Source organism: Anopheles darlingi, chromosome 2, assembly GCF_943734745.1.
Source record: "Anopheles darlingi chromosome 2, idAnoDarlMG_H_01, whole genome shotgun sequence".
Lineage (NCBI taxonomy): Eukaryota > Metazoa > Arthropoda > Insecta > Diptera > Culicidae > Anopheles > Anopheles darlingi.
Genome location: NC_064874.1, coordinates 44674403 through 44702172, shown reverse-complemented (window position 1 = coordinate 44702172; position 27770 = coordinate 44674403). Strand labels below are relative to the sequence as shown.

The following is a 27770-nucleotide window of genomic DNA, read 5'->3' as shown; positions in this document are numbered from 1 at the left end:
TCCTACCCCCGTGCGCCGTGTGGCTTCATTTTTCCATCCGTGGCTCACTTCCACAGAAGTGAGCCGGATCTGGCGTGGTCTGGTTGAGGGTTTTTGGGCACAACCGACATGTCGCACGCGAGGCTGACCTCATCACCGCCATGTTTTGTGCAAACAATCTGTTTGTTGCAGAGTACAACGCGTGCACGCAAAGTGCATCAGTACACTGCAACCAACTTTATCAACATAGCTCTTTCTCTCTCTCTTGCTTGCTTGCTATGACCTCCATTGTTGCCGTTATTTATTGGGTAATTCATGTAACAATGCGTCTGCTACTCCTCCTCCTCCCACTCCCTGTTGCTGAGACATTCTGGAAAAGAAATGCGCTGTTGAAGAGCGCCAGACGATCGCTTCTTCAATTTGTCATCGTCGAAGAAGGTCCGCTAAATGACGGTTTGCGAAGACTATAGAACTCGTGTGGTCTGAAGTTCGGTCAGCAGGGGAGAGGGACAAGAAGTTTAACGGTTTATCCTTCGCCACACAATCAAGTACCGGAGTAGTACGATACAGACCAAGCTGCTGTTCCTCAGCGGTGGACACTGATGAAGTCATTAAACACGCAGGTCGGTTGCTTCAGCGAACTCCAGCGGACGGACGGACGGACGGTCGGACTTTTGTCAATTGGGAACGGAGCAAACCTTTTGCGCTGGCACGCGCGTTAACGGTGTAGTGGACCACATGCGTGTTCCGTGTTGTCCAGCTGTGGAGGGGGGGGGGGGGGCACTACAACAGCACAGTGGCGAAAGATCACTAGATCACTGGAGTGGTAATGATACGCTCCAGGTAATGGATACGCACAGGGCATGGGCCACGACCGCCGGGTCGCCTGCTGCGGCTGCTGCTGTCAATCGAGCGCGAAGCACTTTTCGATTTCGACTGCCACCGACTGGGCTACCATTGTTGAATGGTGCAATCATAGTTGAGAGCAAGGGGTTCGTCGAAAGGGGAACGCGCGCAAAAGGCACAACGCAACATCACTCCTCACGCCAGGCGCCTGCGATTCATCTCACATGCAATTCCCAAACATTATTGTTTGGCGAGTAGTGTGCGTGGTGCCTGCAAATGACAGCATCTCGCGGCATCCTTCTCTCTCGGGGCCTCCCGTGTGGTCACTCTGCTGATGCTGCGGGGAGGTATTGCCTTCTTTGCGAGTGAGAAATGCGCGAACGACGAGCGCGCTTACCTAAACACAACGCCACGCCGCTGCTGCGATTACGCAAAAATGGTACGCGGATTATGAATATTAATAGCTGAAGCGCTGAAGAAGCCGCACCGCCGTTCGTCCATTTACGGAATAGAAGTGCGGTGGGGGGGGGGGGGGGGGGGGGGGCCGAATGGTTATGATGTCCCAGGTCGTTACATTCGATCGCTTTCTGCTGATGACACACAGGCCGGTCGAGAAGCAGCCAGCCACCTGACATTTCGGGAACAACGCTAGGTCGCCATAACAACGGCGACTATGGCGACTATGGCGACGACAAGTGCGAATGTGGGCCGCTCGACGTGGGAGCTGTTTCGGATCATTAGCCACTCGGTAGCTCATGCGGTGGAACGCGGAATTGAAACTGGAAACATTTTCAATTTTTCTGCTTTTCCATTCCATTGGAGCGCGTGTATGTTTTTTTTCTCTCTCTCTTCTTCTTCTCTTTATTCGGATTCGAACTCTTTACTCGATTACTCGGTTTACAAATGGTGCTTAAACGATCCCGCCCGGGTGATCCCCATTGTTACGATCCCTTTCCCTTCTCCTCCTCCTCTAGGGATTCACGGCATTATCGTTAACGGTTAGACATTAGAGCATTATTTACATGGAAACGAAAAGAAATATGAAACGTAAAACAAACAAAAAAAAAAACGAACGCAAGAAAACCGTGGGAGATGATCTGATTGCGATCGTCGGGCAACGAGATGCACCTCTGACCTCTACTTCTGTTGCCCCGTTTTTGGTGACTTAATGTGATGCGTACGCACTTCAGACTCTCCGGTTGCTTGCTCTTATCTAATCCCTAGACGCAGACTTGTCTTTGCTGTTATAGCCTATAGGTATATGGGATCGTAATGCGAGCAGTGCGGTTTAAGGGCGGGAAAGGGGCGTTTTGGGGGGTGACCAAGGTCACATTATCTCACCAGCTCACCGATCTCCGACATTCGACATTCCAGAGACTGACAGAGAGGACGATGAAACGACCAGTGCGATGGATGGCGGCATTTCATCGAAGCAATCCGATCGAACGAGTGATCGATCGATCCTCATCACATCACAAAACGATCAAATTACGAAAAGTGGCACCCGCGGGCCCCGAAGAAAGTGGCAAAGAACTAGAGCAACCGACGCCCGTGTAACCGAACGGATTTTGGATCGAAGCCATTAGGGGCAGTAGATCACCCCCGGGATCGCTCGATCGATCGGTGGCCGGCGCCGGCATGAATCGGTTGTATAATCGGTATCGGGCTGGCTGGGTGGAGGTTTTTTGATTGAGTTGCTCACACAATCGGCCACAAACGGCCACAAACGGTTTGGGTTTTTTTTTTCTCCTCTTCGCAGTTTGAAGCGATCTCTTCATCGATCGTTGATTGATTCACGCATTCTGCCGGCACCTGGTTGTTGTTGTTGTTGTTGGTGTTGTTGATGCGTACCTCCGAACAGGTGAACAGGCTCGCGGTTTCGGTTCAGAAGCCCCGCATCCCCTCCTCTTCCCTTTTTCAATCGTTTCGTTCCAGTTATCTAATTGATCTAATTGTCTTGAGCGTCCCCTTTGGTGGTACCCTCGGTGGTTTACCTTCGCTTGCTCGTTCGCCCACTTTCTGTTGCGCGTTATCGCGATCTGGAAAGTATACTTTCCCCTCCACACCATCCCCTGGGTTTTACTGGGCTGGGTTTCTCTTTAGCGTTTAGGTGGAAGCGCTGGGAGAGTGCTTAAGAGAGAATTGGTTTTAAGATTTGCTTCTATGTCTCCTCAGCCTCAGTCGCGCACGCACTTTGTTTATCGAGTTTTCACCGAGTAGAGGCCATACCGTTTGCCATACAAGTTGCTACTAAATAAAAAAAACAGGGGAACTATAGTTCCTACTGTTGCTCTTTGAGATACACACTACAAGATGATACGCTTTTTACATGTTACGAACGTTAGACTTTAGAGAAATTAGTATTGGGATTTACAATTAGTTGACTTCATTCGCACTACACTCGCGCACTACGGGAAGAAGGAAGCGATTACAGGCCCTGGGCCTTGGTGGTCGTATCAGTCGCATCGAGCGGAGCAGATTATCCCGCGGGATATAATCCGTTTTTTACTTCGTTTTGCTTTTGTTTGTGATGCGCTCGGAGCGCAAGGTCTTGCGCAAGAGTCTTGCGCCCTTAAAGCAGCGCCAGCGCTACAGATTACAGATTTAGATGCTGGGATAGCTGGAAGCACAGTAGAGGGATCTGGCCGGTATCCGGCGGATCCGGCCATCGGTAAGCACGCGACACACACGCGAACTGCATTGCTTTCGATTGCTTTCGAGGTGGTTTTTTGTGTGTGTTCAGTCACGGGCGATGTCGCGGGCTCACCGTTTTACATAATTAGTGCTGCTGCTGCAAATTTGCTTGCTGATCGCATGAGCTTCGTTCAAGGAGGGGGCAAAATCGCGTCGTGAACAAATAGACATGACACGATGGGACGACAGATCGCACGGATGGATAACAGGGCACGGATAACGCTAATTACATATAGTGCGCTACTCCTTCCCTGGGATTAGATCCTTCCTGGATAGCTCAAAAGAGGTCATTTTCGCTTCACTATCTAGGACCTCGACACAGCAACGGTCTGCTCGAGAAAGCACTCCCTTAAGACGGGCCTCGCGGGGCTCTAGTGGCTATTTGGTTTTGGCAAAAAAAAAAAAGGCAAGGAATAACAAAACTATTACCATTGCAGCCGGTCGGCCATTTGGGGTCTGACCCGGCGCGCTTCTGGCAATAGAGGATATTCCCTAACACATGATCCGCGTCATGGCGCAAGCCGATGTTTAATGCGCGACGTTGTTGATGGTTTGCTGCAGCAGCAGCTGCTGCTATTGTTCTTGGCTGTTCTTTTTGTTGTTGCTGTTGCTATCGGTTTGCTATCGCGTGTCGGTGTTTTGGTTGGTGGCCGGTCCTCAAACAACCTGCACGGTTGCAAAAGCACTGAATGTGACTTTTTTCGGGAACTCGGTACTGTTGGAGCCACGTGTTTTGATGACCGGTTTGAGCGGTGGCCGCGGTTTCGCCGTCAGCAGACCGGCCGAGGTCGCGAGGTCGCGCAGCTTCTGCGAGATGCCGGTACCGCCGCCGCCGCTGCCGCTGCCGCCGGACTTGCCGCTCGATGGTGCAATCACTTGCGGAAGCGTCGTTGGGGTGATGTAGCTGCGAGGGGAAGGAAAAAAGAGAAGAAACAAGAGTCAATGAGGCGCCATTCTTTACTTCTGGACACTGAAGATAAATTAATGTCAAGGAACCAACGGTTATCGATTATTCCTACTACTACTACCGCTCCCCAAAAAAGCATGCAACTCGTCTGCACGCAGAAGCAGCGGAGTTGATGATCGTTAAAGAGCCTTTTTTTCGGGAGGACGGAATGAACTTTACCATCTCAAATCAACGGCAGCGGATGATCGCGGATGATTCCCACTGCGCTGCCGCGATCAATGCCGCTGTTGGAATCGAACGGACGTCACGCTAAATCCAAATCGGCCTCCAGCAGCGCTGGCGGCTGCGGTGGTCAGCACCATTCAACGATGCCCGGCCATGGAATGCGTTATTTCGATGAGTTCGGTTGCGTCTAAATATTTGATCATCAACTTCACCGGCCACCAGCCTTCTCCAATCGTGGCGTGTAAATGTTAACGCGATCGCTGCTCGAGGAAGACGATCACTGGCGATGATGAGCGGTGAGCGGTGAGGATCATGTTCGATGTAATCGCAAATGGTGATGCGCTAACCGCAAGCAACGACCACACATCGCATCGCATCGCATCGCGCCATGCCAATGGAGAGCCAATCCCCTGCGATCGCTGATCGAACGCGACATAAAGAACGGCAACCTTCAGTCCTTTCCCCTTTGGATCGATGATGTCGTCCGAGTCCGGACCGATCCCGGGCCTGCCATTCCATTGTTGGTTTAATTAAGAAATTACCCATCCACATGACAGATTCCGATCGACGAGAAGAGACGAGAGAGCGAGAGAGAGAGACGACAAAGATTGGCCAAACCAAGCACATCGGTATAAAAAAAACAGCAAATTAACCGAAAGATGATCCATGGACCACGATCACTCACGATGATCACTCACACACACACACACACACACACACACACACACACACACACACACACGGTGTATTGGGCAACGCGCGCGCGCGCGTGAATGTCAATGTGTTGTTTGCGGTCACCGCGGAAAAGGTTGATTGGTCATATATTGAATTGACAAATTGTGAACCATTCCCCCCGGGGGGGGAGGCTGCATGCTTTTGGGGGTTTGGGGTTAAGCTAATGTTTGCGGTTGCAATTTGCAATCGATTTACGCACATTCTGGCCATGAGCGCACCGTTCGAGCACCGTTTGCTACCCCCCCCCCCCCCCCCCCCCCCCCCCCAAAAAAAAAAAACCTGTCCATGGTCGACGGTAATCGAAGCCGATCGGCGTCGCGAAGACACAAATACCCCCGTGACGTGACTCATCTCCTGTCCAAAATGGGGATGATGATCGAGGTGGATCGAGAGAAATTTGATTCCCGAAACCGCTGATCAGTCAGCTCGACCGATGGTTCGCTGACTGGAATTTTCGGTGCACCTTTTTGGGGCGATTTGGGTTTGTGTGAAATGCACTACCAGCAGCAGTGGCGGTTGTGTGTGTGTGTGTGTGGTTGTTTTATGTTGCTGTTGAAACCAGACACCGGTACACAGGGCAACACCTCGTGGACACTCCCGTCGTTGGGTCCCTATTGTAACCAGCGGCTTTAACATGATTTCTGGGGTCTCTCCTTATTCCCGAAGAGAAGGGCCTTTGTTGTTGTTGTGCCAGCGAATGAAAGGGCCAATCTCTCTCTTTCTCGCTCTCTGCACCGTTAGCCTTCGGCAGAAATATTCGCGAGCAACAAAAAAACGGGGAGTAAACCCAAGAACCCAGTCCGATCTGCAAAACAATCTCCTTTTATCAACAATCGCGAGTCCTTGTGACTGTGCGAAAGGTAATTTGGGAACCTCAATGCAGGCCCCTGGGAACCAACGGAATCCACAACGGAACCAAAGGAACCTAAAGTAGGTCAGACATGTAGGCAACAACGGCAAACGAAATGAAATTGATTAATTCGAGCGATTTAATGTGAAATATTGTTTGCGAAAACTCAAACCCAACAAAGAAGCCCCCGTTGTTTGGTTGTTATCGAAAAATGCTTTTCAATTGCAATCTTCACCAACAGCCCCTACCCTATATAACCACCACCCCAAAGTGTGCTCACGCGTCTAAAAGACGCGTAACAAGCCGATGATCTCACTCCTTGGCGCTGGCGGTGCGGTTGTAATTTTCAATTTCCGCCACTGAAAGCGAAGACGGTGGCCCATACCACCGTGTAACCGTGCTGTCCTCAAACTCAAGCTCAAAAGGGCGAAGGGTGCTGCTTGGTTGGATGGTGGGTTGGTTAGTGGTTTGTCCCTGTTTGCTAAACTGTTTGCTCTGGTCGAATGGAAAGGTCTTAATGAATAGTCTGCCCGCGCGTGTGTGTGTGTGCCTGTTGTGCACTAAACGGATATCAACGAGGTTGACAGGACCGGCCTGATGTCAATCGATCATTATCGATCAGCAAAGCAAAGCAAAGCGCCGTGTTGCGGGTTGCATAAACCGCCACGTTGTCCATCGATAGGCGATAGGTGGTTTCGTAGCAGCGGCTCTTGGACTTCTTGGAGGGCATCACGCGGTGAACGCAGGACCGACAGACGACGACCGGACGAACAAATTGCACGTCTGGCCTTCCGAGCATCCCGAGGTGTGAAGCTCGGCGTGTCGCGTAACAGTCGCGTAAGGTAAGGTGTTGTTGTAGCCGTCGAGTACGCCGAGAGTGCAGACCCGCTGCCGGTTTTGCATGCATCAGCGCCAGTGCCAGTGTCCGTCGCGTGGTTTAAACCAGTTAAGCGAAGGCTGGAGGCTGCGTCTTGTGTCCCCCCCTCCCCCCGTTTGCCGGCTGTTGCATGCTCAAATTTACGTCAACTATGCAAATTATCGAGCAGCGTGGCGGTTGTCTGGCCGGCGAGTTGTGCTGGTCATGCTGCATCACGTAGGAGCTGGCAGAAGTAGCTAATCCATCGACAGCTTTGCCCGATTGCACTGCACCGAGCATCAACATCACTGGCCACCGAGTGGTCCAAGTGATTGACGTTGTTTTTGCATAATCAATGCTGGCGCAGGCGTGTCTGCAGATCGTTTGACCATCTCTAGGCAGACCATCGGGCAGAAGGGCATTAGTCGGATGTACCGGGTAAGACGGCGGAAGTGCCACCACCGAAACACTACGCTACGAATGCTAATTAGACCGTGCCAGTAGCCAGCAGCTGTCACTTGTGGGGCACCGAAAACAAAAAAACAAAAACCTCCCCTTCCCGGGAACACGGATTGACACTCTGACACCTCGCCGCCTCGGTTCGGTCATGGACGGGCGGAAGGATACGGTTCGGAAGTCCGAATCCTATTACCTCCCACCAGGTGGCCAGTAACTCGCTAGAAAACGAAACCAATTCGCGCAAGCGTTGGACCGCTGACCTACTGAACGGGATCGCGGTACCAAAAGCTGAGCTGCTGCTGCTGGTGCCGGCCGGTGTCCCAATTCCGGCCGCTCCGAATGGGACTTTACCTCCTTTTCACACTTTCTTCGGCGCGCAAATCGGCTTAAATCGAGCGTTTCGGGATGCCGCCACTGGATTGAATGTCGCGGCTTTTCGCCTTCCGGCGCACTGGAGCGTAACGTACGCTCCGCACTGCTGCGAGTGCGGCTTTTTGGTCTAGAGCCGACGACGACTAGGAGGCAGGGGCAGGGGCCTCAAGACACGCCATTTACATCTGGTGCGTTTACTATTTGAATCAAAGCATCGCTCGACGAGATGACACCATCGTATCGAATGCAAATTAAGAGCATTGAACCGGTGGCCATGTTGTCAAATGGTTTCTCTCCAAAGCCAAGCGACAAGTCGTCGAGAAGGTGGCGAGGATCGCGGAAGAAATGTCGTGTGCATGTGTGTGTAGTGGGATTGGGCGACGTAATTGAATTTAAATGTCATTGGCAGCCGCCGTCTCGTCAGGTTACATATTAGTGCCATATTAAATCACGTTTAGACGGTCCTGAAAGGTGAGGTGATCGCGATTGGATACGGCCACTGGACAAATGTGCATTTTGTATGCAAAGCTGTTGACGAACGGTTGGTTGATTCGAGCCGAGACACCGTTTTCGGACACCGGTTCGGCTCACCGGACAGTTCGTGCGAATGTCACGATTAGAGGGGACCACCGATCAATCGGCGATCGGCGAAAAATGAGAAGCTACGTTTCCAGGATTGCTTGTGTGAACCACCGATGATGCGTTCGTTTGGTAAGATCGGATCGAAAGTGAAGGTGATGGTTATGTCCTAGTTTTCGGGCTGGCCATTACGAAATAAGCGCGCTTATCAGTTTTTTTTTATAGGTTTCTTTATGCATTTTATGGAGATGAGTAATACTTTGACTAAAATTAGCTAGCTGTTCGCATCAAACCGCAGAACAATGCGTCAGGTTTCGTCTGCAAATTGTCTGCATATTGATCGTCTATCCAGCATTTAAACTTTATATTGCAGACGGGTGATAGCCCAGTTAATAATAACTATTAAATTATTACTATTAACTTTGAGTAACGTTCTTAATTTTAGAATAAATTCTATTTTAGTATTTGAATGTTTTTTGTGTAAATTACTTTCAGAATTCCTAGGCAAATTAAACAACAACGAAACGTTAGTCAGAACTCGAGAACTCTGTTTCAGAGCACAATTTGTTTCCGAGTTCGTTTGCAAAACATATCTTTCATTGCTTCTCGATTGATGATGCGTAATTGATTGAATGCGTAATTGTAAGCATATTATTTCATCCTCAATGTCGTTCCCAAATTCAAACAAAATCCAATAATTAACAACAGGATGCTGTAAAAAGTACATAAAGTGTAAACATACCTAAGGTGCTATTAACCAGAGTTAGTGATCTATCATACTATCATAAAAAATATAAAGAAATACAAGTGGACCGCGAAGCTCAAATGAATCCAAACCACCTGCTGTTAGACGACGCTGACATTAATATTATGCATACGGTTAGATATAAACATATCTGTTCAGATAAGTGATGATCCGTCGCATAACACATAAGTAAGACGGAAACGTTCGCTCAGAACCGGCTTCAAGTGGACTCTCGGCACCATCCAAACTCCACCCGGATGGTAATTTACTTGTCACAAAACGCGTAGATACGATCATGCTTCACGAGGATGACGATCGGTGAACACCTTCTCGGAAGTGAATTTTCCACGTTGCGTAATCTAACGGCCGTCGAGTGCGACAATTGGTGTAAACGTTGCGTCTTCTAAACTCCCCGCCGGCCATTTCCTACTCCTCCTTCAGCCGTTTCTGAAGCATGCTTGCTGACGAAAAGGCATTCCCGGGTTCCCGATCCCCGGGCAGTCCGGCTAATTACTGTCTTTTCGATCGAGGCAAACGCGGCGACTAAAAGGTTAACGACAAGGGCTATTACTTCGCTCCGAACATGCTCAGCCCCTCAGCAACGGCGATCGCTGTCACTGAACCTACACTTAGATGATGTGCTACACGCTTATCAACCGATCAATGCAAGCGATGCCAACCCGTTTGAGTGATCCTCTTCTCTCGCTTCTCCTCTCCTCTTCGAAGAGGGGGGTCTGGGTTGGGATGCTCGATCAAAACGCTCAATGATCCGGTTTGCTTGGATGGTTGGAAAATGCGCTGCATGAAAATCGAATTACGCTCGATAGGGATGAATGGTGGCTATCATGTGGTGGAGTAAAAGGGGATGAAAGGAAGGAGCAGTGAGAGATACGAAGGGAGAGTGAGAGTGAAAGAGCTGTTACAAAGCGCGTTACAAAGGTGCGATCAATTCATTCAAAATTGCTTCTAATAACCGCGTTCACAGCGTGAAGCGTCTTCCTCCTTTCAACGACCGGCGGCGGCGCCACCTCCGGTGGTCAAGCAGGCCAGCCCGGCAGCCCGGTAGGCCGGCCTCGATCCAGCCCGATCCATGATTTATTGTTCGACCGTGCTAATGATCTCTGAGCGGCGCAGTTTCGCAGAGAAGAAGATGCGTCACCCTGTCTCATCGTCATCCGTCTCGGTGAAGCGACTAACGTAACAACAGATTGGTCAGTGGTCGGACGGACGGACGGACGGACCGGTCAGTGGCCGGCCCGTCGGTGAGGTAACCAACCGACAAGCTCCCCCTCCCCTTAAGCATCAGCACCGATACACACACACACACACACACATCCTTTGACGGGGCAGCTGACAGCCGTGGTGCTACACAGCATCGCAAGCCAACCTGGCAGCCGGGCAGCCAGCAGCCGAATGCAGAAAGTAAAAGTCTTTTGCGCACCGCATGTGCATCGCCGTGTCCGGCTCATCGTCGCTGGACCAGAGCATGTTGGATGGATCAGCTCACGTGTGTTGAGGTGTCAAGCGGAGAGCAACAACACCAGCAGCAGCAGCATAATGGGAGCTTCGCAGCCACGTTTTTGGTCGATGAAATCATAACGCCGTGTCCACCAGACCACCCCGGCCAGAGTGGTTGGTGGTGGAGATCGAGTGGAACTCAAACAATGGGCTCGATATATGTGGCCATCGCGACCAGCGACCGGTCAGATCCGTGTGTGCTGGCTGGCTGGCTGATGAGCAATAGCAAACGTGTGCGATGATGAATTAGTGTTTGCTGCGCTGCGAAGAAGGTGCTAAAACGATGTTTGTTTTGTTGTCTTACACACATTTTTACTATTTGCCTTGTAGGGTAAGGTGTTTGCCAAAAGCCGGTGGAGGTACTGCTGCTGTTGGTGCTATGAATTATGTCATAGCTGCTGTCCTCGGGGTTGATGCGCAGTAGAGCCTCTATTTCGGGGTTTTCCACGGGAAATGGAGTCATCTTTGAGCTTGCCAAAATGGTTGTCTTCAGCAAAGGCTCCCTTAACAATCGCGTACCATTACGGTAAGCGCAGATGTGTCCTTATACAGTCAACACCTGTCTTGATTCTGTTGTGGTGTTAATTGCTTTTGCACACCTTGATTTCATGATTTTGTGGTCATATTATTCGCTTTCTTTATATCACTTTGACAGACTATGTACTGTGTTTAGATATTACATATAAAAAGTAATTAACTGCTTACCCCAACAGTAACGAATGGTAGTTATCTAACAATCATATCAAGTACTCAATTGATTGTGCTAATGACACAATTTTGTAGATATCTTTGACTAATTCATAATTGGAAACTCATCATTCTCAAAACGATTATAAATTTAATATGCTGAGAAAATGAAGGTCTTTTGATGGCAAAAAAACAAAATAAAACCTTTCACAATAAAAGTTAAAAGTCGAGCTTTATGTTGGTGATAAGAAAGTCTATATAATTCATCAAACCATGGGCACCAATTTCACTTCATCATCTGTCCCACGTAATCCATTATCATCACTTTTGTATTCAAGCATCCAATCCGAGGAGCTGTATGATCGTCTATCTGAATTTGTATGCCACTCTGCTGAACAATGAAAGCATCTTGAACTTATGATTGTATTATTCTAATCGATTCAATTTCTACCCATACTTATCATTGCTAAACTGTCAGAGATAGCTGAGGTTTGAAGTGTCTCAAGTTCTCCCATCCAAATTAATAAACCAACAGTTTTTGGACCTTTTCTGTCATAATTCTTATAATTTTAGATTAGTTCAAATAAACACACAATGGAGTTTCGTGAGAGGCGAAAAATAACCAGGAGAAGAACTGTGGTGCACAAGGGAGCATACTCTTTCTTTCGCACGTACTTAAACTTGGAGAGGTGCAAGTCTAAATATTCTCGGTGTTAAGAACAAATGTACGACGAAGCAGTTCCAAATAAAAATAGACATTTTTCTTAATCATTGTTTATCAAATTCTCCGCTAAATTTGGCCGGAATTTCAACATTTTTGTACGATCCATGCTTATTTATCCAGATATCGAATAAACGTCAGGGCAAAATGTATTGTTCAGTAATACCATCAAAGATGCTAATCAGGAGTAAGAATTCAGAGAAGCAATTCATTCTTGTATTATCATCTTATTATCACAAATTATGAGCAATGCCAATCCGCATAAACCAACCATCAAAACAAACACTCTTCCTATTACATCGCGATCGCAATCCGGCTTTAGTCCGGCGCAGAAATACAAATTTAAATATCGAAAACCATAAATCCATAAATTATCGTTCTCGCGACACCCCTAAACTGCTTCGGGCTGCCAGTGGACGAGGTCAACGAGAAAAGCTGAACACATCCACTTCACCATCATTAGGCATTCTAGCTGGAGCACTAAATGCTGCGGCACCGTAAATTGTGAGAATGTTTGGCAGTGATCCGCATCTAGATCCGCCAGTTCGCATTCTTTGCCGACGGAGCTTAGTGTCTGTGGCGCCCCGGCGTCCAGTCCCAGGAATGTGTCCTCCGTCGAATTCAATTTGCCTGACGCGCGGTCGCTCTTTCGATGTCCCGATTCCGATTACCACCGACGATTTACGAGTCCAAAGCCAACGACGATACATTCCAATTTCCCCGTGCCATCGTCTGCTGCTGGATTTTACCATTTACCATACCATACCTCCTCCTCCTAACCGACCTAACTGTAGATTGTCAAATTAATTCATTTCAAGTGGCCACGCGGCGCAGTGGCAGTTTATTGGCGTAACTGTAACTGGCCGCGCGACGCTGGCATTCTGTTCTAGTATGTTCGTCGCCATCGTTCGCCCCAAAAATTACCATAAATCTGACCCGCTGGACATTGGATATATTTTGGGTTGGCTGTCGACATTTCTTGCGACATTTTATTGGTTTCAAAAACCAGACCCCAAACGGGTGTAGCGCGACAACGTGTCGAACATCTGCCAGCGTGTCCAAGGAAATGGTGAATATTGATCGTTTGGTTGTGAATGGTTGTGGCTGACAAAATACCTCGTGACATCATCTAATTTGCGTCAATATTTCCCCTCCCCCTCTTGGGACAAAGAATGCTATAAATCCATCGAGATGATCCGTTCATCTTGCTGCGAGCCGCGCGGATCCTCTGCAACGACCACCTTCCGTGGCGCTGATCACTGATCGTCGATTCGATTCCGTTCTTTCCGTCCATCGATCGCACTCTCGCGATCGAACCGCCGCCAATGCCAATGCCAGGCCACGGAAACGGTATCAGCGCGAATCTGGGGCTCGTGAAACTCGATCTTTTTGTGGGATCAAACCGGCACCATACCGGACCGGGGGTGGGTGATCATGGGTGGTTCTGGTTTGAATCAATTTGCAGCATGTTTACAACTGTCGCTTCTAGACCTAGAGCCTGCCTCTCCTCCGGGATCGCTATTTCCACTCAACAGGTGCTGCTGGTGCTCCGGAGGAACCGGAGGAACCGGAGGCCCCGTGGCCGCTGCACCACGCGAATCGAAAGAAAAAACAGGAACAACCGTAATTTGCTTACGGTAAGTGCAGCGCAGCGCCTTCATCTCTGGTACCCTACTTTGCAGTAGGTTACTGATGCTGCTGCCAACGACGAAGGCCAAAGAGCAATGGAACTCCGGTGCCGGTGCATCATCTGTCGCGAATCCCGCACAAACACGGCGTGGCATAACAACCGAGGACCGAATCCAACAAGCCGGTGGCATAGTTTTCACTCCACTTCGGTCACTTTCCGGAGGTGGGTAGAGAGCTTGTGCCAGGCGTGTGTCTCCGGAAGACGGTTAGAGACGATCCGGGATCCGTTGTCCGGATTCTTATTGCGCGCGTCTCGGTGCACAGTATTTGGTGTCGGGTAGAGACAACATCGATTTCTAATTGTTAATCGTCCAGTCGATTGATTAGATGATCGGCCACCCGTGAATCGGAATCAATTATGGATTTCCGGCGTTGCTGACGTGCGTTATGGCACCGAACGGGATTTGTGAAATTGCGCGGGATTCCGGCCACTATCTGCTGCAATTGGGTTACCGGATCAGTGGTTCGTTGCATGAGTGTGTGCTTGTGATCGATCAGTTCAGTGGATAGTAGCTTCCTTGGAATCATCTTTCGACAAAAGGTGACAATGGAGGTAAATTGCGCGATCGAAAGTACACTTTCCTTCTTCTCCAGCTTCTTCACCACTTCATTTCAGTCGCTTCTTCCAATGATCGATCGCCAGCGATCTGCCACCGTGATACCGTGATACGAACACTACTGTTCCCGGGGTAATCCGTGAGCCACGCTTTTTGCAACATGATCGTTCAACCAACTCGACTCCCGCTATTCATGGCGCCCAATGAATACACTCCTCCTCGCTTCCCATAACGCCCAGATGCTGAAACACCACCATGCAGCGGGTGATTGCTTTATTTGCGGCTACGACTCCACTCACCAAACATTGGCGCATTATGCATTATGCCGGGGGAGCATTATGCCTCTAAGTGACGCTGATTACACCGGGTCGGTGGGATGTAAGTGAGAAGCCAACCAGCCAGCCACCAACTGTGCACCTTCGCTCCACAAAACGCAGCCGATCGCTCCGTCGGTCTATTCTTTGGCCGCCGCCGGCGCCTTTTGACAACACAAAACACCCACGGGAGTTGTTGTGGTGGGGAAGGCAGCCGCGCCTGTCTCTTGTGGCCACCGGATAAAGAAAGAAAGCTCTCTGTCTGTGTGTCTATGTGGCGCTCTCATGTCAATAAACACCTCGCGCGTCGTCGTCGTGCGTCGTGCGTCGCGCGTCGAGTTTTCGGTGGCTGGCTGGCGCGTAAAACATATTCCATTCTCCCGGGCACACCCGGACAAGTACACACCCACCCATCCTTTCTCGCCACCGAACATGCTTTCACTTTCACGTGCCGGCTCGATGCCGGGAGGAGAGCACAATATGCTCCGAGGCGATGGTAGCGACCGTCTCAGGTTGCTCACCGTTGCGTCTTTCACTCCACACCGCGACCAGACCGTGGTCCGGTGGTCGATTACTGGAGATACCGTTGGAGATTCCATTGTCGAGGTTCCCGTGAGGTGTTGGCTCCGGGGAGGATCGGTTTCGGATTGCACTTTCGCATTCGGATCGGATTCGGAGACTGGTGCACCGGTTGGATGCATGCGCTGCAGCCACCGCCGGCTGTAATGCAAATGGCGCGTCTCACAACACCACAAACAGGGCCGATAAATCGATAAATCTAGCTTCATCGCGACAGGTGTTTGTGTGTGTGTGGTTATCGATCGACGCTCGATCATCCTATTATCGATCGATCGCGGGAGGGAGGAAGGTAATGGTGATGCTGGGACCCAGCTGTGGCCTACGTAACGCGCATCTGTACGCAGCCTCCAGTAGTGGTGGCCACTGATTGCCTTCGATCGCGTCTAATTACACGATCGTGCGCGCGATCGCGATCGCGACTGTTTCTCGATGACGACGACGACGGTCTAGAGTCTCACGTGGTCTAAAGGCGGAAGCGCGTGTACGCCACTGTGGCCACGCAATCGCTCACGAAACGGCCATCTCTTCCGTAAAGCTTCTCTTCTCCTCCTCCTCTGCCCAGTTCGTAATCTTTGCCCCTCCGGTGTAATGGCGGAAGGCGATTATGAAAGTGACAGTTCTCTGGCGTACGTCTCGCGATCTCGCGCTCGTGGCTCCCTGGACCCTGGTCCGTGGTCGTCACCTTCTTTTCCTTCTAGTTCCTGCTCACGAGCACGTTGCACGAGACGTTGCGTAAGTGCAGACCACCGGGTACACGCACTTCCATCATCGTTATCGACACGCCGAACGGGAATGGCCATTCCCTGGACACCTTTTACCATCGCGATAGTATGTGGCTTGCACGCCGAGCACCCTCCGCCGTCGTCGTCACTCAAGAGTCGTTTGACGGTTTGGAAACGGGACAAGGGACGCCGTTTAACGGACTTTCTTCTAATGCCAATCCCAACTTTATGCTTCTTGCACGAGAGACAATCGAAGCGAGCAACAAAAACAGACTCCGGCTCCGGCTCCGGTAGTATAATAGTTAACCAGGGCCAGCGCCAGTGGACAGCTGTCGCCGCCATTCACTTTCTCACGAGCACGACCGATGCGCGTCCGGCGACGGCGGCGACGACGACGAACATTTGTCACTTGGCCGGTAGCGAGATTTTGCTTCCAAATTTGGGCTCGCAGGGTAGTGGGAAGGGGGAAGGGGATGGTTGTTGGTTCCCAATCATCAACCCCGTTCAGGTTGGCGTTTTTTTTTCGTTGTTGTTTTTCGGTGAGTTGTGGTGGTGGCGGCGTGCAATTGATCGACAGCAAGTGCAGACCATTAGTCAAGCGGTCAAGTGAGTTCGTGGTGGTGGTGGTGATAGAGGGAAGGGAGTTGCGAATGACGTGTGCATCATTTTTCATTCCATCAGACTCCGAGTGCTGATTCAGTAGCGCCGGAACATCGACGGAATCGGATCGAAGCGATAGGCAACCGACGACGTAAGTGGCTGATGATGATGATGATGGTACCGAGGGGTAGCGTGACGTGATGGGACATATCGCATTGAGTAACATCGCGATCCACGAAAAAAACGACGCACCGGGAGTTAGACGAAGCACCGGTCAGTCTCAAACCTCAAGAGGTCAGACGAGGGGATGTTGACGCGCTTTGCCTCCCTTATAGGGTCACATTTCACACAACGTTTAGCAGTTGTTGTTGGCGGTGGTGCCGGTGCTGGATGTAGGCCAGAAGCGAATCGAATCGATTCCGACCACTTATCGCCATCACCAATCCGTGGCCTGCAAATGGTGCATGCATGCACCCATCGGTGGTGCAAGGTGCAACCGTCCTGCAAGGGGTGCCTGTTGTGTGTGAACTGGCCGCAGTCCGCGCTGCTGAACCGTTACGATCGCTCCAGGGATCGCTGTTTTAAGTCAGCTGAGCAATCCGGCGAAACCAAAGATGCGATCGCACACACACGCAGACACACGCGCGCGCGCGCGCGCAAACATTCTTCCCACATCGTCGTGACACAGTTACGACAGAGAGAGAGAGACACTGGGAGAGAGAGGGTGCGCTGATCGAAAGGATTCTCGCAAAGGTTCCAGTATTCGGTTCGCGGTTCGGGTCCGGGTCCAGAACCCGTTTTTGGTGCCAACGATCGAGTGCCGTAGACGGCGGCGGGTGCTCTACACTCCTTCCTTCTTCGCTCCCCCCCCCCCCCCCCCCCCCTCTTGGTCGGTGATCGCGTGATGTCAGCAAAGGGAAGTAGGTTACGTAAGGGTTGCTTGTGCTTGGCACAAACCACCACGGGTTTCCCGGGTGAAGATCGTTAGAATGCCGGCCATGGACTGGTGGACCACTCCACTTGTACCACCGGCAACAACCACCTCATCATCATCATCATCATCATCATGATCAGCAGCAGCAGCTGGTGCAGTGCATAAATGCATTCGGAAAAGCGGCGTCGGCGGCGGATTCTTCGATCCTCCTCCCGGTTTCGGTCCGGTTGCCTTTTTGCCTTTCGGCGGTGGGTCCCCGCCGTTGACAGGGGACCGTTACCACCGTGTGGTCCACCACCAGGAGTCGGCCACTGTTGATGTTGTTGTTGTTGTTGTTGTGTGCGGTCTGATTCCGGTGGTGAGCAATAACTCGGCCAGGGAAGGCCAGGGAACCGGGAGCCGTCGTCGAGGCGATCGGAACCGGGTCCGGATCGCCCTGAGACTGACATAACTCTCTGGGATTTGTCTGGGGAATAAATCATTGGCCAGAACTGAACCGAAACCAAACCGCCGAATGACCAACGGTGCGAAAGCAAGATGCTCCGGATGGTGCAGAGGCTTTTCCGGGGTGGGGTGGGGAAGGAGGCGCCCGGTGTGTCCCCCTCACCCTATGATCGAGTGGGAAAACGGGCTTTTAATGATGGCTATAAATCGTCCACGGTATCGACAGCCGTACCACCGGCGCAGTCGCGGGCTACTCCGCGGTCCACTGTTCGATCGTCATCGTCGAGAGGGAAAGAGAGAGAGCGAGAGAGTGAGCGAGACAGAAACGTTGATCTTCAGTCTGTTCAGTCACACATGCAAACCAACAAGTATTCTGCGGATTGCTGGATGGTTTGCGGTCTCTTTAGAAGCGTCGTCAGAAGCTCAGTGGCCTTCAGCTGGAAGCAAATCGGGCCTCTCGGTGCTGTTCTATTGCGAGTGCCAGTGGCCAGTAGCGCCACCGATTTGCCGTGCTACTGGTTATCCATTTGCGATGATTGTCTGTCGTTCGGAATTGTTTGATGGTTCTGGATGGATCGAGTTCATTAAGCGAAGAAGCTAAAATTAATTCGGGCATAAAAAAGTTCATTTTTGAAGATTTAGGTAACTATTATCGCTTGTTTTGTCTTTTAAATGCTTTTGTAAATTTAACGAAAATGATGTGGTAATTTGTGGTAGATTACTTGAGAAACTGTGTCTGTGGTATCAAATGAGTTAAGGTGTATCTCCATAAACGTACTTTTTACCGGTACCCATCGTATCTTTCTGTTGGACCATTGGATTAAATCAACATTGTTTTAGTTATATTATAAATTTATACAGTCCGCTCGATTTTTTGTTGAATAGAAGTCGAAAAAGTGATACCATTTACGATTTTGTTTCAAAGATCAAATTTTACATAATTTAAAGAAAAGTTACAAAAATTTTATCCGATGAAAATCCGACGGGGTAAATATAGATTGATGTGTATAGTTTGAGTGTTCAAATTTTAAAACCGATCAGTCTGGAAATGTTTATGCTACGATTGCCACTGCAATTTGATACCATAGACGAAGTTTTAAACTAATCTTTATACTAAATTACGACCAAATGTTTTCGAATGTGGTAATTTACAATGTCATTTACCAAAAGATAAAAGTGGAAAGTTTTTTTTTATAAAAATCTTCAAAAATGAGCCTCTTTTGGCTCCGGATTTACCTTAACCCTTCCTTAAACAACGCAATCGCGGCGCTCGATCTCGCGGAGCAATAGGGAATGTGTTTTCCAAATTTTAAACCGTCACTTTCGGACAACGTACCTGCAGTGGCAGTTAGTCAGTGTTGTTGGATGCAGATTCGCCCTCGGGGGGAGATGACATTCTGCGGGCGGAAGCCATCCGAGCCGAACAAGTGAAAGTTGAACGGAACACGGATGCAGTTTAGGGAGGGTGCACGGAACGGTCTTCACGTCTTCGATGACTCATGACGAAGCACTCAAATTGAAAACCGATCGATTGGTGGTTGTCTTGTCCGGCAACCTTCTAGGAGACGCACTTTACGCGGATACAATCGAACGCACGGAAGGTCAGGTGGTGGACGAATCCGTCAACCACACTTGAGGGCAGTTCACACACAGACACACACAGACCGGATGATGTAGCGATGTTGTTGGTATTTACGATCCGGCATAAAACGGATTTGTTTCATCAAAACGGAACGATCTGTTGCTCGAGTCCATCGAGTCGAGCATGCCACCGAATGGGTCGATCGATTGATCGATCCGGCCGGCCGGTCCCCCAACAATATATAAAGTTGCAACACGCCGATCACCCCGGGTACCAGCAGTTCCCCCAATAATGAGCCAATTCGGTGCCGGTGCGCGTCCGGCATATTAACGATGGACCTGACGGTTAATTGGAGCTCTTATGCAATTTGTCACCGGGCGGTTCGTCGGCGGAAGGGATCACACCGTGCGAGCGTGTGTGCGTGCGTGTGTCTTCTTATGGCGGGGATCATAAATTTATCTCGAAAACCATGAGCACAGCACATATATTGATTTATAACATCGACCACCATTAAACGCGTTCGGTTGTATCGCAAAATGAGATCACGCCAGCGAGATCATCGGTAGTGATCGCCAGGAAGCCAAAAAAAACCCATCTCTGGCGTCCCAAAACCCCAAAGATCAATGACAGCCCTGAAGATGGCGGCTAATGAGCAGCAGCAGCTAAAGAAGGAAAAAGTGGGAAAAGTGCGTCCAACTTTTCCCTCGAGTCCTCGGCTCGTTATCGTTGAATTGAATTGAGCGGTGGTGCGCGATTCCTTGGGAGTTTGCCAAGCAGTGCCAGTCACGCCTAATCGCAATGTGGCTCGCTCCCGCACAGCAACCGAACGGGGTAGTTGAACTTGTCCAAATTAGAGAAAACGAAGCGCGGAGCCTGCTTCTCTCCTTCTCTTCATCGTCCCAAAAACAAAAACATTCGCAACATTAGTCATTCCGTTTGGTTTCACTTGCCGGCGACGATAGAGACCTAAGCTATCGTTCTCTTTCTCTCTCTATCTCTCGGGGTCTAACCTCTTGACTTGGTTGCATCGAAAGCGCGTTGCTGTTGCTGCTGCTGCGTCTGCGCATCCAGGACCGAGGGGCAGCAGCAAATGGGTGAAAACGGTATCAAAATCGTGAGAAAACCCGAGCATCACCACCAACAGCGCCAAGCAGCATTAATGTTGCTGGCAGACAATTCATCATTACGACGACGACGACGACGACGCGATGCGATGGTGGTGGTGGTGGTTTCGTTTCGTTATCATTATCCAGCCAACACTCGGCATCACCGACGGGAGTCTCACTTTTCAACACCTCCAACGCGGCCGCCACCACCACCAGGTGACACAATTATGCGATGCTTTATGCGATGCTGGAGTCGAGCGCCATAACCAGACACACAAACGCCCCGCGTCCCGTTGCAAGAATTCTCGGCGTCACTTTCGAACGGCGGCGAAGACGTCAAGCGGTCTTAGAAGTGGAGATGGTGGCCACTAAGGCGGCTGCTATGCATCACGGCCTCATGATGCCTTTGCACCGTATTAGCAATGTGGGAATGTGCGCCCGTTTGTCCCGTCGGTGGTGCTCGCTCGAAACTTTCACTGGGCTGGTAAGACGAGGCGACGAGATCTTGGCCCCCGTCGATTCCCGGATCATCCGGCACGCGAAAGCACGCACGACACTGACGCCTTGCGCCCTTGTGCCCTTGCGCCTGGAAAGAATGGGTTCGGAATTGAAAATTATATCCACCGGAGGGGGGCCACGAGCATTACGAGGAGAGAATTGACTCTCACTCCACTGCGGTGGTGCCCGGTGTGCCCTCATAATCAATTAGCAACGGTGTGGCTCCAGTGCTCCAGTTTACCCCCCACCGGATTACCGACATTAAGAACGCTCCGAGGTGCGGTCGAGGTCGTTCGCGTCCGCGATCGTAAAACGCGATCGTTATTGCTTGTCGTACAAAAAGGAAAACGGTCTTCCGAGGTGTGAAAACACCTTGGAATACCTTCCTTCTGTGGCCCCTAGCTGTGGCCACACGCAGGTGCCCATCACCGGAATAGTGAACTTGAACTAATCAATAAACGGTGTCGTCGTGAACGTCACGCATGCAACAACCTCTCCAACAATCAATCAATCAATCAATGCATCAATCCATCATCGTTAAGCGGTCATGCATCGGATTCAGTATAGCACAACACACTTGCTGCTTGCTTGCACACACTCCATTTTTGGCTGCCGATGACATTGAACATCATGCACACACACACAGACAGAGACGTGTACGATCAGGTGCGTCAGGAGCGCGTCAAACGATTGCGTGACTTACCTGCGTTTGTTGATCCGCCATTAAAGCCACCATTACATGCAAGCAGAGAGAAAGAGAGAGAAGAGCAAGTTAATTAAAAGATGAAGTGAAGGTCAATGTAATCAGCATGGATTGGAAAAGGCCGAAGACGAAGAGCAAAAAAAAGCATCCAAAGGTTCGAAGGTGACCTTGCGGTGATTAGTGTACAGTGCGGTCAGGCGAAGGGCCACATTGGAGGGCGGGCGGGTTCAAGCTAATTGATTCTTTTATCGAGACCCCTACGACCCTCCTCTGCGCAGACCCATAACATAAGAATTCCCACCCAGAGTCCTGGAGAACTGCTTTCAATCGAACAGCAACCGAACGAACGAACGAACGATGCGAAGAGAAGAGCCTGGTATGTGGCCATTAACGAGATGTCGGCGCCGGTCGGCCCAAGAAGCAGTAAATGCGTTGCACAAGACCTCCAGCACCGTCAGTGACATCGATGAACGGATCCACGGGCCAGCGAATCGATGCGTACGGTGGGAACGGACCGTGGCCGTGATCATCGCGAACTTCTGGTTGTGCCGCGAGCCCACAAGGAGGTCACTTTCGGCATCAAGCCCAAACCGGGGCCCAAACCGGGGAGGAAGGATGTAGTGCACAGCGACGCATCGCCGCAACGACATGTTGCAATCGTCGACTGCGAACATCCAAAATACATCTAATTACGTTTTACAAGATGTGTGTGGCCCCCGGATCGGTGTGCCGTGGGTCTCACGCCGCGGGTCTCTCAGTGTGTGTTCCGTTCGCCATCTTGGCGTAAGTCAGTGCCTCTTTGTCAGCATAAATGTTTCGACCTTGCGAGGGACCTCGCGAGGTGTTAGGTAATCAGACCGATGGCCCATAGGCCGCCTCCGGTCCGAGCTCGCCAATTACATTTTCCCTTCGAGAGAATCAATTCATGATGATGATGATGCGCTGTTGGTCTGTTGTTGGTCTGTATTTAATGAGAGTGTTCGGCACCACAACCACAACAGTGGACAGTTTTGGGGGGCCACAACAACACCTCGAAGGCATCGGAGCGGACCTTGGTCAGTGCGAAACTCCTCACGATGCATCACGATAGAAAGTGGAGAGGCAGGCCCTTGGAATGGTTACTTTCGGTTTTGCTTGAGGCCTAAAAGTTAAAGACCTTCTTCATGCATCGCCACTACTTGATCCGGATATTGAACTATGGCGCCGCGATAGAGACAGAGCTGGAGAAGCGGGAAGGGGGTGGTGCCAAGAATGAGGAAGTCAGCAATTGACCGACGGTGGCGTTGCCAATTGAAAGTGTTTTCGCTTCTTTTCTTCTTGCGATGGTCCTCTTCGCTCGCCGTCCGGCTTATTGTTTCAACGATGGCGACGACGTTGGTGGCGACGAGTGGGCCGGCCAGCGCCAGGCCACCGACAGGCTAACCGACCGGAACAACGATCGAAATTGCGCTGGCGCCTCCCTGAGCGAGTGTTGGCCACACTGTTGCTGGCTGGATGCTGGTTCTGTCACGGTGGATTGATTTCTGAGAAGTGATTCCCCGTTTTTCGCTGGAGTGATCAGGAGGATCATTTGGTCGTCCGTCTGGCCGGCCGGATCTCCAGCAGCAGCTCCAGAGGCTGTTGTTTTGTCTTCGCCAGAAGTTCGCCGTCGTCAGAATCCGCAGATTCTCATTCCTCGGAGTTCGGAGGTTCAATGATCGAGCAAATCTGTCGAAAGCCGAAATTTGATGATGAGCGTAAGAGTTGTCCGATCGTCCAAGGGGTATGGAAGCCAGTCGAAAGCCAAAGCCACCAACTCTTGTGATGCTTCTACCGTTCTACAGGGGAGAAGCACCCTGGATGTCGATTGAACGGCTTTTGGATGGAAATCAGCACGAGATATTTTGATCATGGCTTCCCGAGGGGAAGGCCTTTTGCCAAGGGGTGCCCTTGAGCGTGGGCCAGGAGGTCGCCATCGTCGTCGTCGTGCGTCGTGTGCGAGTCAAGATGGCCGAAAATCAGATTAATTTCAAGGTGGATTATATCGTTTGCTTCGTTGCTTTCTTGGGTCGCCATCGTCGTCGTCATCGTCACGAGGTCCGTGGTTAATCGAGAGCTCCTAATGTGTAGCCTCTGCCCCAGGCTCCCTGGGTTCCTGGCATTCCTTCCCGAGGACGGACACTGAATGTGGGCTTAATGAGTGTGATGCTGCGACGCAATTTGTTCCCTTCTACCGGCAGCCGGTCATGGCATTACGCCACGACCCGTGCGGCGCAACCATGCCTTTAATGATCCCCCTCCTAGCAATGATCCCGCCACCTGTGAACAGCGTTCTAACCGAAATGATAGTCGTTGGAGTGTTGCGATGCGATTTCTGGACTTCTTGGGCGGCTATAAATTATAACTTTTTCCTTTTCCTGGATTCAAGTAATTAAACTCCATTGCGGATTGCGAAGAGAAATGAAAGCACCATCTTCATGCAGATAGTTAGAGGACATAACAGGACAAGATCGTCGGATCGCTGACGTAAACCGTCATCTCTTCAACTAACTGTGATCTTCAGGTTTTTGCTCGTCGTTGGCTCATAAAAAATCGGATACGGAACGATCGATGCGCTGCGCGATCGAAAGCTGCGCATAATTTGTCGCCTCTTCTACGTTCTTCCTAATGTCCCCCTCCTTCCAACCATCGTTTTTATGCTGATTAGCCAATTTGCAGTCCCATCACCACCAGCACCACCAACCGAATGTGTCGAAGCCTCGCTGATGATGTCGGATTCCAAGTCTACGTTTTGCGATTTGTTTATTTATTCTGATCCTGTTTATGACCACTTCTACGGCTGGCTCCGTTAAGTGGCCTGTATTCCAGCTGGAATAAGCCCCGGTAAAGGAGGAAGACTCATGGAATAGTGTTTTTTTGGACGAGGCGCCTTTGGATGGGGAACAAATCCATGGGGCTGGATCATAAAAAAACAGCTAAACGGTTGCCTCTGTATTCCTCTACTTCGAGGAACCCCCCGGCCACCGCTCAAGCAGTCTTCACACTTGGATGGTGACGAGAAGTGACAAAAGGAACCTTGGAGACACCGACTAGAACGGCGTCAGAGGCGTCGACGTCCGGTTGACCACCACGGAGTCGATTATAGCGCCCTCCCCAGGTTAGATAATGATCTGAGGAGCAGCGAGCGAGCTCGATTACCGCTCGCTGCTACATTGTGTCAGAGAAGAACGGTACCGAAGCAGCAGCAGCCGCAGCAGTAGTCCACGACTGGATGGCGATTACTGACGTGGCAGGCAGACCGATCTCGAAAATATTGAATTATTCTAATGAACGGTGATTTATCTAGGCCGAGTGCCGAGTGTCGAGTGTCGATTGTTGGCCGATGTAGATCGAGGAAGAAGGGTGTCTTCGTTGGTGTTCGCGCCTAATGAACCATCGACGACGCTAGGCGATCGATGCCTGCGATCGTTTGTGCCAAAGCATCGTCTCATCTCCTCCTACTCACTTCGCCAGCGCCGGTACAGTTATACGGAAAACCTGTGAAACCTCGGCACAGCATCAGTGATCGGCACAAAGCTCGGCGCTAGAATCGTTTCTCGATTATCAAGATCCCATAAATCAAATCCGTGCTCGGTGCTCCGGATTCTTGTGCGCGGATGTTGTTGCTGTTCCTGGTGCTGCTGTCGCTGAAATCGATCTCCTGCGTCCGTTTGGCATTCTCGCGCTGTCGGGCTAAACAGTGAATTGTTTTTGTTTTCCAGTTCGGCGATCGTTCGTCCACCGTGTAACCCCGAAACGAACTAATTAGGCTAGGCACGAGTGGAGTAGTGGTGGTGGTGGTGCTGTTGGTGGTCGTGCTCTAGAATCTGTGTGCGGCCTGTCCCTCCTTCTCTGACACATTGACCGTAAAGGATGATTTAGCGAGAACCCCAAAGAACCCGGGAATCCCGGAATCAGATCGTTTTCCTAATTTCAGCCGACTTTCGATGTTTGGACTGCCTTTTAACGTTCTTTCCCTAGTCTGCAGGGAATATTTTGGAATCACGGTTCGACGTAGCAGACCAAGAAGCACAATTAATTATCGACGACCCGCTGGGGAGACTCCAGGATCACGGTCCAGGAGTAGCGGACCATCCAGAATCCACACATCATCATGCACGGCACGGGACGATAACGGGACTGAGCGAAACGAATTTATTTCGCTCATACACGTGGGAGGCCTCTTTTTGCAAAACGTCTCCCCGTCTCTTGCGATCTGTGTCCCTTTTGTCCAACGTCGGGCCCCCCCGCCCGTCATGCACATGCCAGGGACACACAGCACAGCGATAAATGATGATGCCGTGATTCCATAACTGTTTCTAATTAAATTTTATTCCTCGCGCGCACCCCGGAGACACCCAAGACAAGAGACTCCAGACGCGCGAGCAGCGAGCGATAATCTAACGAACTGTCAACGGCGTGTAGACGCAGAAGGTGCGCCAAGCGAGGGTCCAGTGCCATCCAGATTGTTCCCTTTCTGGTGTTTGCTGCTAGCTGAGCACAACACACAGCACAGAGACACGAGCATTCCGTTCTAGGGCGGTCTCTGGACCCCTTTCGCTGCAAAATGAGGCCACGGTGCACTACGCCTGGCTCCCTTGCTCGCTTGCTTCCTGGTCTGGTCACAGTAACATGATCGCATCGCACCAGATCGCACCGTCAGCGATTGTGAAGCGATTCCGATTCCGATTCGATATGCTTCCGGCCGGTAATCGGCATCGGCGGTGTATCGCGAGTATATCACGCGGTTAATTGTGTCGGAGATGTAGCCGGAGAGCAGGTCTGCAGCGAGCTGCACCCTAACCTAACGGCGTCAGTGAAGGCGATCCACCAGCAACAGCAATAGCAACAAACGGTGACTGTCTGGTTGCCACTCGAGTGCACTTGGTAGTTCTCTTCCTGGTCCCGGGTCCCGGTTAGAAGTTAAACGGTTTTCGGTAAGTTCTCTTGATGCGCCCGAGTCGAGGCGGGTCCTCTGCAGCCAAATGGCCGCATTGACCGAAGCACCATTTCTCAATGATGCATCTAGCGGGTTTACCTTTTTTTGCCGACGTCCACGACGACGACCGCGAGGACGCCAATCTGGGGTTCTGTGGGATCTGGCCGCCGACGTGGCCTACGGTCGACGGTTTCGAGAGTCCCGGAGTCAATTGAAAAACCGTTCTCGGTCCGATAATTGCTCATTTGGACAACTCACTTAAGCGCCAGTCGGCAGCAACATTGTTGCTAGTGCTTGCTGGCTCGTTGGCTGTCGTGCTTACCAACTACGGCATAATCGAGGGATCGAGTCGAGGCGTCTGTGTGTTGTGTGTGTGTGTTTGCGACACGGACATCCAGCTCCAAGATCGCGGGGAGATGTGTTTCTCACGGACCAACGGGCGCTCCGGGTCCTAGCGGTGCTTTAACGAGCGCACTGCATGAGCGCATGACCGGAGAGTGGGGAGGGAGTTTTGGGTAACATCTTCCAAGTAATTGGTAAGCGGTGTAGTTGGGCGTCGAGTGTAAGGTATCGCCCAACGGGTTGACCGCGGATGTTGGTTGTAGATGACACGCGCGATTCGTCTGTCGTTCCTGATGGAGGAAGAGGTCTTCCGTTGATGAAATGACCGATTATCTCACCGGTACTGTTTGGTGACATTACTACGGACAACGCTGTTCGCGTTCCCGGCAACCCCCTCTCGGTCTGTAGCTGTTGTACCCGGATCTTCCGGATTGCATAATTGACCATTTCCTAGAGTCATTTGACTTTCGGAAGGTTCCGGGAGAGAGGGATTTGGGAGTTTTGTCAAACGATGTGTTCCCGTTGGGTGTTTTCTTTTTGTCGTTCTGAATTCTAGATGATGCTTTAGGG

At 50.8% G+C, this 27770-nt stretch overlaps 1 protein-coding gene across 1 annotated transcript in view; it reads right to left on the bottom strand.

The window, feature by feature from the left end:
* Positions 1-1537: 1537 nt before the first annotated feature.
* LOC125949308 (homeobox protein B-H2-like) overlaps positions 1538-27770 on the bottom strand; it is a 39509-nt gene continuing 13276 nt past the window's right edge. The window contains exon 2 of the mRNA XM_049676233.1: positions 1538-4423. Within this exon, the coding sequence (XP_049532190.1) occupies positions 4177-4423 (247 nt within the window). The 3' untranslated portion in view covers positions 1538-4176. The remainder of the gene's footprint in view (positions 4424-27770) is intronic.